The sequence below is a fragment of the Sander vitreus genome, chromosome 17 (genome assembly GCF_031162955.1).
Source record: "Sander vitreus isolate 19-12246 chromosome 17, sanVit1, whole genome shotgun sequence".
Taxonomy (NCBI): domain Eukaryota; kingdom Metazoa; phylum Chordata; class Actinopteri; order Perciformes; family Percidae; genus Sander; species Sander vitreus.
Genome location: NC_135871.1, coordinates 30,730,108 through 30,750,428, shown reverse-complemented (window position 1 = coordinate 30,750,428; position 20,321 = coordinate 30,730,108). Strand labels below are relative to the sequence as shown.

The following is a 20,321-nucleotide window of genomic DNA, read 5'->3' as shown; positions in this document are numbered from 1 at the left end:
TGTCCGTGAGTTTAAAAGATAGTTTTAAGTCAAGAAAGTCTCAGTTTGTCTGTTTGTTAAGCTATTTAAATACCTGGATACATGGTTAAAAGTATTTTGCTCTTACCCGTGTATCTCCGTGTAAGAGCGTAACTTTGGGTTCAACATTGGGGGGGTTGAGATCTCTTTTTGAACATATCAAACACTTCATTTCCAACAATGTGTGCCTTTCCTGCATCAACTTATGGTGAAAGTTCCTTTTTTTATGTAAAGTAATGTAAATGTAAATTATTATTAGATATTTGGGGCCAGTATTGATTATTGGGGAGGTTGTAACCCGCCCATCCCCCCCTATAATTACGCATATGTCTCCGTGTGTACTTCGTCCACAGCAATCCCACCAATCGGTCCCAAAACGTCTCAGTTAGAGAGGAAATGCCCTAAACATATTCTTTGTAAATCTTTACAATCATTCCCTGAACGAACCAAGCAGGCCCGCCTTCGAGAACGGCAACACACAGAGTGCGTAAAGCCTCCTGAACACTGCCTGCGTGGCGTTTCTGTTGCGTGGCGTTTTCTCATAGACAGTATATAAGAATGGACCACCAGGTCCCGTGTCTCTGGACGGAGACCAGTGAAGGACATTAGAAGCTCTTTCCCGATGATGGCTGAGCGTTACTGAGCAGCCTCCAACTGAGCTTGAAGACGTAGATGTGACGTGAGCAACCTGTCTGAAAGTTGGAAGTCTTCTGGTAGCTGTGCCAAGAGAAATCTCAATCATTCCCAATCTAGCAGAGACGGAGAGCGTAGGTATATGTAAGGAGATAACATAGACACAGGCTCATTATTGATCACTAAAATGATAGTTAACATTAGTCATTACACTTAAACAGCTAATGGAAGTCCAAACTGCCTGAGAGCTTCTCCTGTACTATACGGTAACTCCTCTACTATGAGACGGTAAGTCTCGTGGTTATGACCCAATCGTTAGCCTATTGTTATAAAAACGTCTGCTACGGAGCCATAACGTGAGATACAAGGTAATGGAGCCTTTTATACATTGTCGTGTTTCTTTAGAAATAAACAATGAACAAATAAAGTCTTCAACGCTTCAGATGTGAAGTTATTCGCTGTCAAAATGAATGGCAGTCAATGGGATGCTAACGGGGGGTGATGGCTTATTAGCATCAAAATGGCGCCATAGGAGGTTCGCGGTCCGAGGAGAAGCTTACCCCCTTGCGTTTTCTATGTCTTTGCACACCAGAAACGTGTCTGACGCGGCGCTGCTGCTGCTGCTGCGAGCCTTGTCTGTACACATGTATGTTTCCCATTGATAAAATACACTCAAGCAGTAGTATACTTCACGTTAAACATAAATATATACTGATCTGATTACAGCGAAGACAACGTCGGCAGTATTCACGGCAAAATGGGCTACAGAATATTTTGTTCTGTATTGACAGGTGCAATATTTGAAAATCAATAATTATTTGTTTTTTTTTAAATTATATTTATATCTGCATTTATGTCAAAACCTAGAGACTTTCAAACATCAAAATGTCATTTATTAAATGTATTTGTGTCAAAATGACAACACGCTTGCGTGTCGCGTGAAAAATAGGCGTCGGTCTTATTTCTAGCACGCACGCTTTTTCAGGGCGGCTCAAGCCGCGCCTGAGACGTGCGTGTCACGCAGGCAGCGTGCTCTAACCTGTTAACATGGGAGCCGAAATAAAAACGGACACGCCACGCAGCTGACACGCTCACGCCACGCAGCTGACACGCTCACGCCACGCAGCCAGTGTGCAGGCGGCCTAAGGGGGGCACGTAGGATGTCAGCCTTTCATCCTACCAATAACACAACTTAATCACAACATCATTTTGGTGTTCTGTGTGGTGTTGTTTTTGCTGATTGTTGTTTTTTGTGTGTTAGTAACGGCAGTATGGTTCCTGTGTTGAGCACAGCCGGGAGCAGCACAGGTAACCTACAACATCCCAACACCGACTGTCACTCATGTAGGATCCAGTCTGAATAATGATCGGTCAGAATGTGTACATGGAGGATTGGGATAATCAATGTAACGTGGGATCATGTGAAGACAGCCACTGATTAATGAATAAGATTCATTCATTCACTCACAGTCAGGGTATTATTGGATAATCTGCAATTCATTTGTAATCAGAAAATGAAAAATCTATCAGAAACGCTATTCTTTTTGGATTGAAGAATGAAACAGCAGTCACATGTTTATTTATTTATTTTATTTTTTTAAATAACAAAGTCGGTTTATTTGGTCTGTTCGTTTTTTGGTGACCAAATGAAAAACTAGATAACCAAGTTCAAAACAAGGTCTAATTTTGGTTTTTGCAAATTAATTTTTTTGGGGTTTTCCTTTCAAAGAAAGTAATCAAGAGATGTGCGGAAGTAAAAGTAAATCTGTCAAAATAAAAGCATGTGATCATTCACATATTGACTGCAACAATTTCAAATGACAGAAGAAGATTAAAGGCACTAAAACTTCTGCTTTTTACTTTTTCACATGATCCAAATCCGTTTATATACATATTAGCAGCAATGCTAACTGAAATAAAAACATAAATAAAAGTTTTAAACAGCTTATTTTTATAACGTTAACTGCCACTTCTTTCAACCAGTCCCAGCGACCAGTCCACCTGGCCGCTGGCCGCCTGACGTGGACTTCTGTGAGCTGCTGTACTGTGAACAGGTGTACTGCTGCCCTCCGCCTGCAGGGGGCAGCACAGGCTCCAACATCACCTCCACTACATCAGCTGGAGAAGAAATATCTGATCTGGCAGGTAACAACAGGGCCACGTTCAGCCCTGACAAAACGTACCAACACGTTTATTTAAAGTGCTCATATTATGCTTTTTGGCTTTTTCCCTTTCCTTTGTGTTATATATATTTTTTGTGCATGTTATAGGTTTACAAAGTGAAAAAGCCCAAAGTCCCCCCCAAAGGGACTTACCATCTCCAACAGAAAACACTGTTCACAAACTGCTCCAAACAGCTCTATTGTAGTCCAGCCTTTACTTCAGAGACACACGTGGTCACTTTGTAGCAATGTGCAGTACAACAAAAATGTGGGTTTTTTTCTGTTCTGATATAACCTCTAAATACAATTATGAACCTGAAAATGAACGTAATATGACCACTTTAAACTGAAATGGTGGATGCATTGAACAACCTGTTGTGTGCGCAAGCGCTCTGCCTTTTATATTACTATGAGTTGTCTCTGCTGATTGGTTATCACTTGTGACACAGCCAATAAACGAGTGCCGTTACACTCCGTTTCACATATGCTGTGAAGCCTGTAACATGGATGTAACGTTATTAACGTCTCTGTACCCAAACTGCCGGGGCTATCGGCTAACGTTAGTAGCTAGCTAACGTTTGCGGTAGCTAGTAGCACAACATAATGATTACATCTCCTTGGATAAAAAAGACTTCAAGAAGTTTCTGAATGAACTAGACAAACGGTACCAAATCCCATCCCGCACCTATTTCTCACAGGTAGCCATCCCGCAACCTTATAAAAGGCGGCGCAGGCAGACTTTGGAGTCGGAATATTTTTCATTCACGACTGACCTGTGGTCCAGCCGCACTACGGAGCCGTATATAAGTCTCACTGGGCACTATATTGTTATGGATCTATGAATATTGTTACAATGCGTTTTCCCGTAACTTTTGTAATTTTACATATGTTTAAAAATATCACAATTGATATCAATATCGTAATATATTAATAATCAATGTCGCAATAACACATTTTGTCAATAACGTGCAACCCTAGCCCTGTAACATGAACGTTATTAACGTCTCTGTACCCAAACTGTTGGGGCTATCGGCTAACGTTAGTAGCTAGCTAACGTTAGCGGTAGCTAGTAGCACAATATAATGATCTCCTTGGTTCTCTTAATACATCCATCGTTGTTTTAGATCAGCATTAACTGATGATAACACAATGTTTAACCAGCAAATTAGACGATTAATGACGAGTTCTCCACGTAGCGTTATACTTCTTTCTATATCAACAAGTAACAAGCTTGTGCGTTGTGCATTGCTACGACAACTAAAATACACTGTCGCTAGTGCGCATGGCCATCGTGATGTTATGGGCCAGTCAGTTTTTTTAGCTCCATGACTGCTTCATGCGATACTGAGCAACTCTCATTGGAACGAACGGGGCTTCGCGCCGAACGCTGTATCCAGTTCTCTTAATACATCCATGCTTTCACACCGTAGCAACACGGTTCACACCGTTTTGAGAGCTCACTCTATACACAATGCAAACAGAAATGCAAAAGCGATGAGAGACAGTCACAGATAAACAGATTTATGCTTACATATTGTTAAATGTAAATATACGATCTAAATTCATAGTGCAGTGCAGTTTCGAGAGTTTTTATTCTAACTACATTTCATTGTTGTCTTTTTTTCGTCAACGATATTGCATGTTGATATCGTCACAGTCAGCGTTTAACGATGGCGGTGCCGTCTCGTGTCGTCATCATTATCGTTAACAAACTTAACACTTGAGGTATGCATTTCCAAACATGCTTATTGGCTTTCGTGGATAAAACTGTCCCAAATTCTAAACACCAAGTTCATTCACCAATTGTGAAGTAGATTGAATGATTGGTTCTTGAGATATTTGAAAGACAACGGACACACACACACACACACACACACACACACACACACACACACACACACACACAGATACTCCTCGATTTATAGTTATACATGACATATCACACATTAAGACACAATCAGGCCTGCACACTCACTGGTTGGATATTCCTGTCGTAACTTGTGACGATGATTTCTGCTGTAATTTTTGGTGTGTTTTTGCTCTACAGAAAGAAGAAAAGGAAACTTTTATGACAAGTTGAAAAATGCCAGAGACTGTGAGTGTTCGCCTTCTACATTTTTAAACCTAAGCAGCCACAAAAACAGACCAAGCTTTCACAGGTTGGATGTTAAGAGATGAACACTGTCACTGGCAGATGGGGAACAAAGTTGGATTTTACTTAGAATGGTTCAACAGAGCGGAGCTGACTAAAACAATTTGATAAAACATTTTGCACGCGATGTGATATGTCTTTATAATTCTCTTTTATCAGGGACGAACACCACAATCCATTCTATAATGATCAAAGAAAACCAGCAGGTGATTGACAGAAAATACTGCCTGAGAGACGAATGTGGGTAAGTGAAGAAAAACCGAAAATACACCGTAATTACTATATTATTTGTATGCTACAGAGTGTAAATTACAATGTTAGAAAACACTACACACACGTGGCCGGGTTGGGTTAGTGGGTAGAGCAGGCGCACATATACATAGAGGTTTAGGCCTCGAAGCAGAGGTCCAGTGTTCGAGTCCGACCTGTGACGGTTTCCTGTGTGTCTTCTCACCTAGCTGTCCTGTCCATTAAAGGTGGAAATGCCCAAAAAATAATCTTTACAAAAAAGAAAACACTACACACCTGAAATACACACACATGCTCAGCTCCTATACATGCAATAATGGCGACCATCCGGTTCCCAACCCAATTCCCTATGGACTCAGCTACTGCCACCCCAAATTATAGCAATACTAACTGATAAATCACCTCAGAATTTGAGTTTGGTTTGTTAAAGAACCAGTTTCATCAATGATTTATAATTAAATGTAAGTGTTACATTCTGTCCTGAACACCATATACAGTTTATCAGTCAGATGCAGTGTTGGTATTCTTTACTAAAGTAAAAGTAGTAACACTCTTCTGTGAAAATATTACATTACAAGTAAACATTCTGCATTCAAAATGTGACTTAAGTACACGTATTATTAACACAAATCAAAATCAAAAGTATAAATTGGAAAATGTCTTCATGGAAAGTCATCTTCAAATCAATGACTCTTTATAAACTATCTAAACACAAATAACTTCCTCAGATCATTGCCTACTTTCCCTATAATTTATACTAAATTAAAAAGATCTTTCCAGCAAATGACATTAAAAGGACTTTGCTTAATTGTTATAAACTGTCTTTAAACTGTAATTTGTGGGCTAACTGTAGCCAGAACGGTCTGATAATTCACTTATGTAAGACAACGTGCTTTTAATTCAACAGAGGCTACTTACAGATAAAGTTTCAACAGAGCTGATTGATTTTACTCTTTCCTTCAGGCCAGGTAAATACATCTACAGAGTTCCCGTCAGCCAGTTTGTCCCAGTCAACATGAGAGTCACCCTGCTCATGAAGTAAGTACATACTGATGGACTCAGTCTCAGGTCCTATACATGCAATAATGGCGACCCTCCGGTTCATATATATATATATGTTAGGTCTGTCAAAATAACTCAGATTAATCCATTCCATATCGACGTTTGACCCGGAGCCGTTCTAGTCACCATTGGACTGTAAAATGAAGGAGGGAGACGAGAATACGCTGCCTTGATCATTGATTGGAACATTTACTTATAAAAATCTTCTTCCTGAATAGGGTTGGGTACCGAAATCCGGTGCTAATACGGCACAGGTGCCTTCACGACCTGTATCTACCGGACCGAATAGCAACGGGGATTTCAGCGCCTCATTTCGGTGCCACTGATATGTCTGCGCTTCTCTCGGATGCTCTGAAACAGACGTTACAGGCAACAGAAACATCGCTGCACGTGACGCTAGTTAACACTACACTCAACAGCAGCTAACGTTACTAGTGTGACTGTATTTCACTGTAGAGGATTCAACACCGGTATGTAACAATCTGCAGCTGCTGTTGTTGGAAAAACACAGACGGTGCGTTCAGTGAAACTGGTAAACTACAGCCTCCCGTTAGCATCCCATTGACTCCCATTCATTTTGACGCCACTTTGACAGCGAATAACTTTACATCTGAAGCGTTTAAAGACTCTATGTGTCCGTTGTTTATTTCTAAAGAAACACGTCAATGTATAAAAGGCTCCATTACCTTGTACCTCACGTTATGGCTCCGTAGCAGACGTTTTTATAAAAATAGGCTAACGATTGGGTCATAACCACGAGACTTCCTGTCTCATAGTAGAGGAGTTACCGTATAGTACAGGAGAAGCTCTCAGGCAGTTTGGACTTCCATTAGCTGTTTAAGTGTAATTACTAATGTTAACTATCATTTTAGTGATCAATAATGAGCCTGTGTCTATGTTATCTCCTTACATATACCTACGCTCTCCGTCTCTGCTAGATTGGGAATGATTGAGATTTCTCTTGGCACAGCTACCAGAAGACTTCCAACTTTCAGACAGGTTGCTCACGTCACATCTCCGTCTTCAAGCTCAGTTGGAGGCTGCGCAGTAATGCTCAGCACTCACCAGAAAAGTGCTGCTAATGGCTTTCACTGGTCTCCGTCCAGAGCAACGGGATCTGTTGGTCCATTATATATATGTCAATGGCTCTGTCGAAGCCTGCCTTTGACTTGCAGCTTCTGTGACGTCTGTCTCCGTTGCTCTGATTGGTTGTAGGTCTATCCAATTCAGTTCAATTCAATTTTATTTATAGTATCAAATCATAACAAGAGTTATCTCGAGACACTTTATAGATAGAGTAGGTCTAGACCACACTCTATAATTTATAAAGTCCCAACAAGTCTAGTAATTCCAGTAACTGAAACAAGCCCCATAATCACAGCCCAATGGAGCAGTATCAGACTCATATTCTGACTAGAGTCTGAGTATGACGACGTCAGGCTATCAAATAATCTGTTCAAATACGACTATAAATCATGTTGTAATGTTTTCAGTTAATTTAATGTTGTGAAACTAAAGTAGAACTTCTTACCTTTCTAACAGTATATATCGTTTTTAACTATTTAGGAAGCTAACCCCTATCTCCCTGCTGTAAGAAAACTCACTCAGCGCTGCTGGTTTTTCAGGGCATTAAACAGTTCAGTAAGTCGCCCAAATTAACATTGATGCTGTCAACACATCTGGGACCAGACTTCTGTTCTTCACAATAAAAGACGTGCTTCAACAACTCCAAATGATGCAGTCAAAGCTCCTTAATCTCAACTTTCAATGTAATGTAATACCGCCAGTGGTTTAGTCTACGTGATACGCAGGTATTTGCAGTACACCCACTAATCTTCAGGATTTCCATATACCCACTTAAAAATGTGCAATGATACGCAACAACATAGTTATGTGACAGAACTTTCACTTCAGATATTTGTTTTGATAAATGTGTCCAACTGCATACAAATGGTAACTCTATTTTGAGTCTGTAGTGAATATAATAATGAAAACAATCTTTAAGAGGTTTTAGAAATGGAAACTTTATAAACAAACAAAAGGTAATAAAGTAAATAAGCAGACAATTGTTTTATGTATGGTTATTTTGAATTCGCAGTGGTCTAAATACATAACTTAGCTAACGTCGGCATCCATTGACTCACACTTTTTAAATGTTTCTGTTACTAAAACACTAAAAATACAAATTATTAAAAATACAATTTCTTGTAAACAACATTAGCGTATAGTTTATAGTATTAGTGTTAGATTTGGGACACATTAATAGCTAATATCTGCTCACATAACCTAGATAATGTTAACATTTTAGCATTAGCATCGTTGTGTTAGCTTATCTAGCTCACTGTTTGTTGGGTAACTTCAGCTGATTGTCCTCAGATGAGTTATGAATAGAAACTAAAACTAGACAAACAGACTAGACATGGCAGTAAATTAAACATGTTCTGATATATTTGTATGTTTTTTTTATTTCTGTGTAGTTCCACGGAGCTACTGGTGGTTCATCTGTGTAGCTTTGATGAGTCGGTGGCTTGCTCTGCTCTGCTGGATATGAACACTGTCACTTGGAGCAAATACCCATCAAACACTCAGGTAAATATCTGACATAACCTGTTGATTAGTCTACTGTATATCAACAACGTTTCATTTCCGGGATTGTTCAGGTGCCGCCGGAAATTTCGCCAGATGTTTCTTATTTTTCAACCAGATGTCCGTCCCCTTCCTCTGTCTCTGTGTTGGCGTTCTAACCTCTGGTGGATTTGTGAGGACTATGGTTAACTGCTCCTCAGATCTCTGCAGGGTAAATCCAGACAGCTAGCTAGACTATCTGTTCAATCTGAGTCTCTATATACTAGGGATGCACTGAATCCAGATTTTTGGGGTTCGGCCGAATACCGAATCCACTGGTTAAGATTCTGCCGAATCCGAAACCGAATCCCGAATCCTCCTTCCATCCTCAGTCCATTAACACAGTAAACCCTGTTTGTCCGGTGTAGGGCTAGCAAAGCTGGTAATGGTCGTCTGGCTAACACAAGTTTTTAGCTGTGATTGTCCTTCCTTTGCCGTACCTGAAGTTGCTGCATTCTGGCTGCTGTCTGTAGATTCCTTCATGCTCAGCTCGTATTCTTCCAGATGTTTCATACCAGATGTTGTAACAGCGGTGATGTTGTGTATTGTTTAGGGTCCTCGCCACCACCAGACTAATCAGCATTGCAGATTGAACATGTTGCTGGACTTGAATGGCCTTCTTTTGACTGAAAGTACTGCCAAACAACACTTTTTCTGCTCACCAGTTCCATTTCCACTTCCTCACAGCCTACTGCATTGAACGCTCCACCTACGTAAACACCTTCCCGTAATCAACGGCGCCGTCATCACGTCGACCAGCGTAGCGCGAGGAGTGCAAGCGTAGGGTTCGGTGGAAAAAAATTCTAAGGTTCAGCAGAAACTGAACCCTGTCAAAAAGCCCAATATTCGGCCGAATCCAAAGCCGAATCCTGGATTCGGTGCATCCCTGATTAACTGCTCCTCAGATCTCTGCAGGGTAAATCCAGACAGCTAGCTAGACTATCTGTCCAATCTGAGTTTTCTGTTGCACGACTAAAACGACCTTTGAACGTACACACGTTCCACCAAAATAAGCTCCTTCCTGAGGCTATTTAGCAGCGGTCATTGAGTCCTCGCCGCCCAAGACGATTGTGATTGGTTTAAAGAAATGCCAATAAACCATAATGAGGTCATAGAAATCAAAACATTAGCACATGGAAGCATTTTCAACAAGCCGTATTTTTGCTATCTTCAAAGCCACCAGACTCCTTTGAAAAAAACAGTAATTTAACCACGCAGAACATGGGAGTTGCTGGTCTACTGCTGCCTCCATCAGTTGGTTAGTTTGTGTTGTTGTGTAGGCATGGGCTGGTATACGATTCTGAAACTTTTTTCCATTGAACACAATGTATTGTATCTGTAAACACACTGCACACTGGCAGGGATAGGGATTTCTAAACTGCACTTTCTGTCCTTGAAGACCAATAAAATACAGCTCATACCTTAGGAACACAATTGTAGTGGTTTTGAAACCATGACTTTTTCAAACCGTGCTATACCTTGAAACCGGTAACCGCATCATGCCTATTGTTGTGTGACTTTTGTGTTTTAAAGGGTTAGTTTGGATTCACCAAAATCACACAATATCACAAACTGGGGGTGTGCACCACCACCAAAAATCCAAACTATCCCCTTCAAATGCTTTACATAAGTCAGAAAGGCATTAAGAAAAGATTGGAAAAAAACACAAGACAATAAAAAGATTAAGGGTACACTGTGTAGTGTTTTAAGTATGTTATTAGCTAAAATCAATGTCTTCATTCATAAATATGTCCTCATTGGTGTAAAATGACCTCTGCCAATGATCTGACTTATCCTCATAAGCGAAGAATTTCCTATCTGTATTTACATTGGACGGGCAAGTCCAAGGAGGCTTCCATGTCGTTCTATAATCACTGAGAGGGACATAGAGCACTGGCCGACCTGTCTAGCTAATCCACAACGCGTTTTCGTTCAGAGCCAGCGTCACGGGACTGAAACCAGCTGAAACGGAGAAGGAGATCAGTGAGAGGCGCTTGTCACCGCCCCGGCAAATCGGAAAGCCTGCACTGCACTTTAGTTCATAATGGAGGGTCATACTTATGCCGAGCCACAGGAGAAGGAATCCTCGCCGCCAAAAAAGCGAAAATTGGAAGACATGTTCTGCCCTACAAAGGCAAAAGACCTTAACTCGCCAGAGTGTGAAACTGAGAAAAATGACTTTAAAGTTTAGTTTAATGTCCTGACAATTGAGTTATAGGTATAATATTGTAATTTTCACATTTTGTAGTGTATACCTTAGATAATTTAGATTAAATAATCACAGAGTATGTAATTAAGTAGATAGTTTTTTTTAATCGATTGACAGCCCTAATATATATATATATATAATGAACTACTGTATATAACGGAACTGTGTCCACACTCGGGACAGTTTTTGGCTAACGTTCTATCAAATAATTAGCCTGGATGCCAGTCAAACTTAGCCCCGCCCACAACATTTGAGGTCGGGAAGTTTGGTCTGGACTTGATCCGTTGTGGAGCAACTATGGGGGTAAGTGTCTCCTCACAACCCGAACCTCCTATGGCGCCATTTTGATGCTACCAAGCCATCACCTCCCGCTAGCATCCCATTGACTGCCATTCATTAATACAGGTATACACTACAGATTTTCACATTTTGTAGTGTATACAGTGTAAAAATGTTGAACTGAAATTTGACCTTTGACCCTTTTTAGGAAGTTATTATATTCTGCCTTAGCATTGCCCACAAAATGACAGATCAGTCATACCAAGGCGAAATACCGTAACTTCTATTTTATAGCACAATGTTATGATAACAATGATAACTTTTACTTAAAATGTAAGCAATATTAATCCTATTGGACTCACTATGATAAAAATGGCTTCACATTTATCAACATCATATGAAAATGACATATCAATACATTTTTTCTGTATTTCATACTCATACTAGTACCACACAGGCAGTCGCATGATTGGTTCACACACTCTCTCTGACAGACGTCAGATTTAAGCATGAGAGTGTTTTGATGTTTTAATGCATATAAAGCATGTCCTTCTGTTTGGGTATGAGGCACTAATTTAGACTCATTGCAAGAATGAAGACGTGAACATAAAGACGCCGTCATTCACGTGCATATTAAGTAGCCACGTTGGTTTGTTTTGGTCTTATAATACATCCATAGATGCTCTGCAGAGAGGATGGTTAGGTTAGCCAGCAGTTTTCACAAGAATTTGTCCAAATGTTAAGATTTGTGGCAAACTAAGATAAACACTTAGACTACAAACCGACAGCTTTTGCTTTAGCTTGTTGTCAGTAACGAGCGTAGCGGTATCTTTCCCAGTCAGGTACATGTGCTGCGTGTCAGTGTCGTCCTCTGCTGTGTGTGTGTGTGTGTGTGTGTGTGTGTGTGTGTGTGTGTGTGTGTAAATATAAAATAAAAAATGGAGGTAAACTGTATATCTGTGCTTGATGGACAACATGCTTGGATCAAGTTGGTTGTGTGTGTTGGTTTTAGGGTCAGTGAGGTTCCAGTCCACTAACTGAGTTACCATTACAGTTAATAATGCAGGAAGTGTGGGAAAACACTGATGAATAATGGATGTGTGGCAGGGTTTCCCTCATAATAGGAGGACAACATGCTAATCACAGCCACGCTCACACTAATCAAGGACATGGACACAAATCCTACAGGACACACAAAATGTAACAGTAGTGGAACCATAGACTGTAAACATAATGGGCGTAGCAGCCATGACGTCACCAATTGGTTGAAGCCTCACGCCATTTGGTTTTTGAAACCGGAAAATTGACAAATTGGCAATTTTTTGAGGGTGGAGCATCGGGGGGATGATGCGGCTAAAGGCTCTGACACATCAACTCGACGGCCGACCGTCAGCAGAAAAGCCAGTCGGACTGATCAGTCGGCTCCCGTCTCTCAAAAAAGTGCCTCAGAACACACCAAAGCGACGCCGACTTGAGCGTACGTTCTGCGCGTACGCGAGACGTAATACGTCTCCATAACAGCAGGTGCCGCTAATCTGTATTGTCACCCAAAAAACGGAACGGAACATCTCTCTAGACCTTGTAAACACAGACACACGCTGTCGTCAGTCATTGTTTTCATCACAGAGTGTTAATAGTAGTCAAGAAGGATCGTTGTTGTCATTACTCGCTGAACGGAAGAAAATACGATGGCTAGTAATAAGACGATACTGGCGTTGTCAGCTCGTGCACTGATTCGCTAGTCAAGGGCTAGCACTCCACCAATCAGATTGGTCCTTGAGTCCGACTGCCCACCGGCAGATTCGTTTCAAGTCAAATCGTCCAAAATGAAGGCTGACGGCTCCTCCGACTGACGACGGCACGGAACACACCGAACAGACTCGAGTCACCGACCTCGCCAGACGCCAGACGATAATCGGGTTGATGTGTCAGAGCCTTAAGCGGCAGTGCTTTGTATGGTTTCAATGACGCTGCGCTAAGCTAAACCCTAAAGAGGGAAACTTATTGCTGATTTTCAACCCTTCTGACGCTAGTCATTCGGCGGCGTTTTAAAGGGCGGAACTCCGGATACAGCAGTACAGAAAATTGGCAAACTTTCCCTAAATTACCAGCTAACGCTAGCTGTAGTGAGCTAGCTTTGTTGGCAAGGTGCTACCGAACGCTTAACAAGACCTTTTTGGGTGACCAAATGTTCCAACTTTGAAGTAAAAACACAGTGAGAGGTTTAAAGTTTAAGATGAAAACATGAACAACACCCAAAAACAAGTTGAGGTCTATTTTAATGTCCACGGTGTTAGCATTGTTAGCATTGCTAAGCCTCTTGATAGGTCATAAGCATCATCTGCTTTATTGTCTATTTTAAAATAAATGGGACCATCATTTACTAAATGAACATCATGCTGTGTTGAAGAAGACTTGAAACTAGCCATTGAGACCATAAACACGTTATGAAAATGTAATAAAGTGAGAAGTAGGCTCATTTTTTCAGAGACTTCTATAGAAACAGACTTCTTTTTGATGCCAGTGGTGTCGCCCCCTGCTGGAAGTTAGAGAGAATGCATCTTTAAAGAGGCACTATGCAGTTTTGGCCATTTCTTCGCTGTTTTCTCTCTTTTTGCTAGCAGGTTTCTCTATAGAGCTCCCCCGACAGCTTCAGAATAGATATTTGGCAGCTCCTATGTTTACTCGTGTCTGACTCCTCACTCGGTCAGTCTGCCGCTTCCTCTTTCTCTGTTCCTCCGACAATGCTTTCCTAGCTTTTTTTGCCAGCTCAGCCATGACGATAGTGTGAAAAACTCCATCGCTACCTTGTTAGCCGGTTCCCGGATGGGCGTATGTGTGCAGTGCTATGAAGCAATTTGTTACATCGCGAGACCTGATATCATGCGATACTTCCTGAAGCTGAGGCCGGCCGAAAGTTGCAAGGGTGGTTTTTTTTCCCGCTCACAGGCGCTAGGGGGGAGCGAGACGACCACCATTCAACTCGAGAAAAGTCATATAGCCATTCCAATGACTCCGAAGCTGTTCAGTTAAGGTAAATGAAGCTAAAAAGTTCCCCTTTAAGGAGCTTCAGCTTTAGCTTCACTTTCCAGACCCGTAAGTTGCCGCCTGGTTGCAGCCCTACTATTCATTTATGCTTCAAGTGAAATTGTGCTTTAAATCCAAAGAGGACAGGCTTGTACCTTTGCTGACTAAACATAGAGCTGATTGTTTTTTTATGGTTTGTTTTCTCTGTGTTGTTTCTGCAGGGGGAACATGAATGGCCTCTTCATGTGGCTCATCTTCATCACAGCTCGTATCACTTTCGCTCCACAGTGGCCGTAAGAAACTTTGTTCTGCTTCTTTAAGGACACACCTTTTATTATTATTAATTATTAATATTATTAATTCCAAACTATTAATTATGCACAGAGCCAATCCAACAGGGAAATCCTTTAGTTTGTATTTACTATTGTTGTGTCATGCACAAAAAAGTATGCCCAGCCCTAAAAGGGCTTACAAGACACCATTTATATATATATATATATATATATATATATATATATATATATATATATATATATATATATATATATATATATATATATATATATATATCTAAAAGATCACTCCATTTGGTAGTCATCAGTACACCAGAACATTTCAGGGTTTTGAACAGACATTTCATGTAAGATGGGTATTCTTAACTCATCATAATACAAACAATACAAACTGTGATTCATTCTCAACTTCTCCTAATTCACATAGAGATTGAATAAAAGTGTTTGTTCATGTCTCTCTCATCAGGGTCAAGCAGACTGCAGTACTGACCAAAACTACGAGGGGGCGCTCTTCACTGATTACCACTTATACTTCTACAGACGCTGCACAGACACATAGATGCACATTTACACGACAAATGACAACTAAATATTAATACATTCAAAAGTATATTAAATATTTGCTTTTCTTAACACAAAGATGACAATCAGAGAAATTAAAACACTGCCATCACTTCTGCTTTAATGTTTTTCAAAGCTGCAAATGCATTTTTATCGTGATATAAGTCACTTTTGCTGATAGATTGTTATGCGTAATTGCAAAAAAAATGGTCAGCAGTGGAAGTTCCTCAGATCAGATGCACACAATTTCTCCTTTTATGTCTTTTTGTTATTTCCTGCTTCATGAGAAAGTGTTCAGCTGTAGTGGCAAAAGCGACACAACAGAGATTGAACCAGAAAACTAATTCACTTTGACTACGTTTACATGCACATAATATTCTGGTTTTTGCCCTTATTCCGAAAAAGACGATATTCCGACTAAGCTGTTTACATGGCTAATGAATGTGAATATTCCACTAATATTCCCGTTTACATGTAACGTTACGTTAGCTGTGCAAAATAGATTTTTTAGGACGTGTTGGACCGTGTGAACACAGCGTCCCTCATTCATTCCTTCAACCAGCTTCTTGAAAAGGTTGGCGTAGCGATGTGTGCTCATACCCAAAAACCTGTTGATATCCATCTTTAATAATGTTTAAAAGTAGCTGTGTTTCTCCTTCTTATCGGGTCTGCAGCCTTGCAAACTGTTGGCATGTCTAAGATTTTTGTTTTCACTGAAAATTAGGCCCCATGTTCCCACATTTCTAAGATTTGTTCCCAAAATTAGGTCCTATGTTCCCACATTTCCTTTTTCATAAATGTGTATCAGATTGTATCCCCCTTTCTCCCAATTTGTTAGCCAGTTACACTCAACCTATCATCTATTAGCAATGGACTACAGATGGAATGTAACCCTAACCCTAACACAGGGCCTAATTTTAAGAAAAATCTTAGAAATGTGGGAACATAGGGCTGTAGGAACATAGGGCTGTGGGAACATAGGGCTGTGGGAACATAGGGCTGTGGGAACATAGGGCTGTGGGAGCATAGTGCTGTAGGAACATAGGGCTGTGGGAACATAGGGCTGTGGGAACATAGGGCTGTGGGAACATAGGGCTGTGGGAACATAGGGCTGTGGGAACATAGGGCTGTGGGAACATAGGGCTGTGGGAACATAGGGCTGTGGGAACATAGGGCTGTGGGAGCATAGTGCTGTGGGACCATAGGGCTATAGTAACATTGGGCTGTGGGAACATAGGGCTGTGGGAACATAGGGCTGTGGGAGCATAGGGCTGTGGGCTGTGGGAACATAGGGCTGTGGGAACATAGGGCTGTGGGAACATAGGGCTGTGGGAACATAGGGCTGTGGGACCATAGGGCTGTGGGAGCATAGGGCTGTGGGAACATAGGGCTATAGTAACATTGGGCTGTGGGAACATTGGGCTGTGGGAACATAGGGCTGTGGGAACATAGGGCTGTGGGAGCATAGGGCTGTGGGACCATAGGGCTGTGGGAACATAGTGCTGTGGGACCATAGGGCTGTGGGACCATAGGGCTGTGGGACCATAGGGCTGTGGGAACATAGGTCTGTGGGAACATAGGGCTGTGGGAACATAGGGCTGTGGGACCATAGTGCTGTGGGACCATAGGGCTGTGGGACCATAGGGCTGTGGGACCATAGGGCTGTGGGACCATAGGGCTGTGGGAACATAGGGCTGTGGGACCATAGGTCTGTGGGAACATAGGGCTGTGGGACCATAGGTCTGTGGGAACATAGGGCTGTGGGAACATAGGGCTGTGGGACCATAGGGCTGACAATGCCTCTAAAACCCAAATAATACCACAATATCCCACGTGTCTTAATCGGAAAATGCTATATTCGGAATAAGGCCTTATTCTGACTATCCAACTGTAATATTCTGTTTACATGACCTGTATCCAATTTGGAATATTGTCATATTCGGAATAATAGTGGAATATTAGTGTGCATGTAAACGTACTCAGTGTTTACATTTAGCTTTTAATCCAATGTCAGTGGTCAGACATGACATTTAAAGCAGTGATTCCCAACCTACATTATCTCATTCCCAAGATAATGCAAATGATCTTTTTTTGTTCTTTGCTTTTTCGGTGAGATACTGGAGAGTTTTACCTTATTTAGACCTTTTAAAAACTGAAAAGGTAATATTAGCAACCTGTGCAACGAGGCATTGCTCTGTTTGAAAAGTGACTAGGATTAAGTAGTTTTCTGTTTTGGTTTTTCGTTGTTATGATAAGTGTATTTGCTGTAAAGTACTGATCTCATTCTGATGGAACAGGATTACTGTGTGAAAGAAATGTTGGGATTATTTTCAAAATATTATTTTATAATATTAATATTAATTAACAATAAATTATTAATCTTCTTTTCTGAACACTTTGTTAACCTCTGAAACCCCAGCGCACCCCTGTGTACCGGGGGCAGCGATGTAACAACCACCTAGCCTAGAAATCTAGACGCAGCCTAGCGGCAGCAAATGTAATCTGCAGCCAGGGTCGTTTAGCAACTCGCCGTTGGCTTGCGAGCTGGAAAAACCAAACTCTGGTCAGGCCAATCACATTGTGTATAGAGTCGGTGGGCGGGGCTTAACATAATGACGGCAGAGTTGCGACTGTTCTGCTTGAATTCCCTGCTACTGGTTGATGGCTGCGGCTGCTGGTGAACAGCGTCTCTGGAAGACTTGGAGTTCAGCTTTTCTTTGAGAAAAGAACAAAGAACGGCTCTGAAGTCATTCTTAAAAAAGGAAGATGTGTTCAGAGTTTTGCCGACCGGATACTGCAAAAGTGTAATCTATCAACTAGCGTTGCTCTGCTATGAGTGCAGAGGGAATTTGAAAGACAACCGTTTATCCCGCCCCTCAGATTGAGCCCTGCCAATGGTGAGGCTTGTCAGGTTAACAAACCAACCCGGTCTCACGCCAGTTCATGAAATGGTCACGTTATTTTGATTTATTGATTCGTGTACAGGTCACGATTTTCTCGTTTATTTCGTGTCCAGGTCACGATTTTCTTGTTTATTTCATGTGCAGGTCACAATTTTCTCGTTTATTTCGTGTACAGGTCACGATTTCTCGTTTATGTCGTGTACAGGTAACGACTTTCTCGTTTATTTCGTGTACAGGTCACGATTTTCTCGTTTATTTCGTGTACAGGTCACGATTTTCTCGTTTATTTCGTGTACAGGTCACGATTTTCTCGTTTATTTCGTGTACAGGTCACGATTTTCTCGTTTATTTCGTGTCCAGGTCACGATTTTCTTGTTTATTTCATGTGCAGGTCACAATTTTCTCGTTTATTTCGTGTACAGGTCACGATTTTCTCATTTATTTCGTGTCCAGGTCACGATTTTCTCGTTTATTTCGTGTGCAGGTCACGATTTTCTTGTTTATTTCGTATACAAGTCACGATTTTCCCGTTTATTTCGTGTCCAGGTCACGATTTTCCCGTTTATTTCGTGTACAGGTCATGATTTTCGAACGTGACTATTTCACAAACTGCTATGACACTGGGCTGCTCTGGGGGACGCAACAACGGGGAAATGAAACGCCACACGCCGGCCACAACAACGGGACGGTTGAGGTTAGGAAGAGAATAACGCTGAAAGGAACTGGGGCGCGATCCCCGGTCTTCAGGGTAAAAAATCCTGCGCGGATTTTCGCCTTATCAATACTACTCGCTACCGTAATCGTTCTGTGATCACGAAATATGCTTCCCATTGAAATACATTATACTTTAAAATGCATGCTCACCACACGAGAATAACGACATGAACGTGTTCAGTACAAGAATCAATGGATTCAATAACGTGACCATTTCACGAACTGCCGTGAGACTGGGCTGAACAAACACCAAGTGGACAGCACTAAATACAAGTCTAATGACCAGCAGTGTTGACATTTTTACTTACAGTAGGTAAAGGATCTGAAAACATCTTCCACCACTGAGTTTGAAACTTGCTGAGAAAGAAAGAAAGACTTTACGCTACAAACTCAGTGACGGATTTACATTAAGCAGCAAAAATGTATTATATTGAAGGTTAACTGCGGATTACAAAGGGTTGGTTTTCCTAATGTGAACTCAGAAACACACACCGGACACACACACACACACACACACACACTGATGACTAATTCAGGTGGAGGAGGTGCAGCAGCAGAAACAAACTAATTAGGTGTCTGAGACAAACGTCTCAGCTGCAGAGAAGAAAGGAGGTAAAGCTGCAGGACGTAAACTCTCAGAGATGGACTTCCAGCACATTGTGAGTATCTGCATGTTCAAATGATTGAGCTGTGTTTATCTGGTTTGATACTTGACTTTATGCATAATCGTTGGTTCATTACATTGATGTTAAAAAAGGATCACGTCTTAAAACAAAGAATTGTTAAAGCTGCTGAAGCAGCTCGATCAGTTTTACTGAAGATGTCAAATATATTTTCTACTATGAAAATCTGTTTTATGCACAGAAATCTAATTTCTTAATGCAGGACTTTTCATTATTAGATTCTTGAAATGTCATCAAATAGAAAAAAAACTCCACTGTTCCCTGCAGAAAAAAAAGCAGGAGAATTTTCATTGCAGGGATATTGATTATACGTTCTGAAGATAAAGGGCGTGTGTTTTATTTCCCATGTTTTAGTCTATTATCAATAAAGTCTGGCTATTTTCTATGAGGCTGTTCTCATAAACCATTCGTACATATAGCTACGAAAATGAATGCACTGTAATTAGTATTTATTCCAAGTATTTATAACTTTCAGCCCCACATTGACTGCCTGTTTAACCCTCCTGTTTGACCCATTTATTTTCAAAAAGTTTCTGTGTCAGAAATTTGGGTTTCTTTCAACCAAATTGTCAAAAATAATAACGAGGATGGTTCCGTATAACGCTCTTCACAAGTAAAATTAATGATCAGTTCACTCACAGACTCACAGAGTTGTGTTGGTGGCCATGATGTTGTGGCCCTCCTCCCCACGGGGTTCGGGAACAGTTTGATTTTCCAGCTCGCTCCGTTAGTGGTGAAGGAGTTGGATAAG

The 20,321-nt window shown here is 41.1% G+C and overlaps 1 protein-coding gene across 1 annotated transcript in view; it reads left to right on the top strand.

Annotated features, from left to right (window-relative positions):
- myrfl (myelin regulatory factor like) overlaps positions 1-15,606 on the top strand; it is a 33,435-nt gene extending 17,829 nt beyond the window's left edge. Inside the window, exons 16-23 of the mRNA XM_078273102.1 lie at positions 1,913-1,959; positions 2,635-2,796; positions 4,861-4,908; positions 5,125-5,209; positions 6,178-6,252; positions 8,754-8,865; positions 14,638-14,709; positions 15,176-15,606. Coding sequence (XP_078129228.1) covers positions 1,913-1,959; positions 2,635-2,796; positions 4,861-4,908; positions 5,125-5,209; positions 6,178-6,252; positions 8,754-8,865; positions 14,638-14,709; positions 15,176-15,268 — 694 coding nt within the window. The 3' untranslated portion in view covers positions 15,269-15,606. The remainder of the gene's footprint in view (positions 1-1,912; positions 1,960-2,634; positions 2,797-4,860; positions 4,909-5,124; positions 5,210-6,177; positions 6,253-8,753; positions 8,866-14,637; positions 14,710-15,175) is intronic.
- Positions 15,607-20,321: the final 4,715 nt, after the last annotated feature.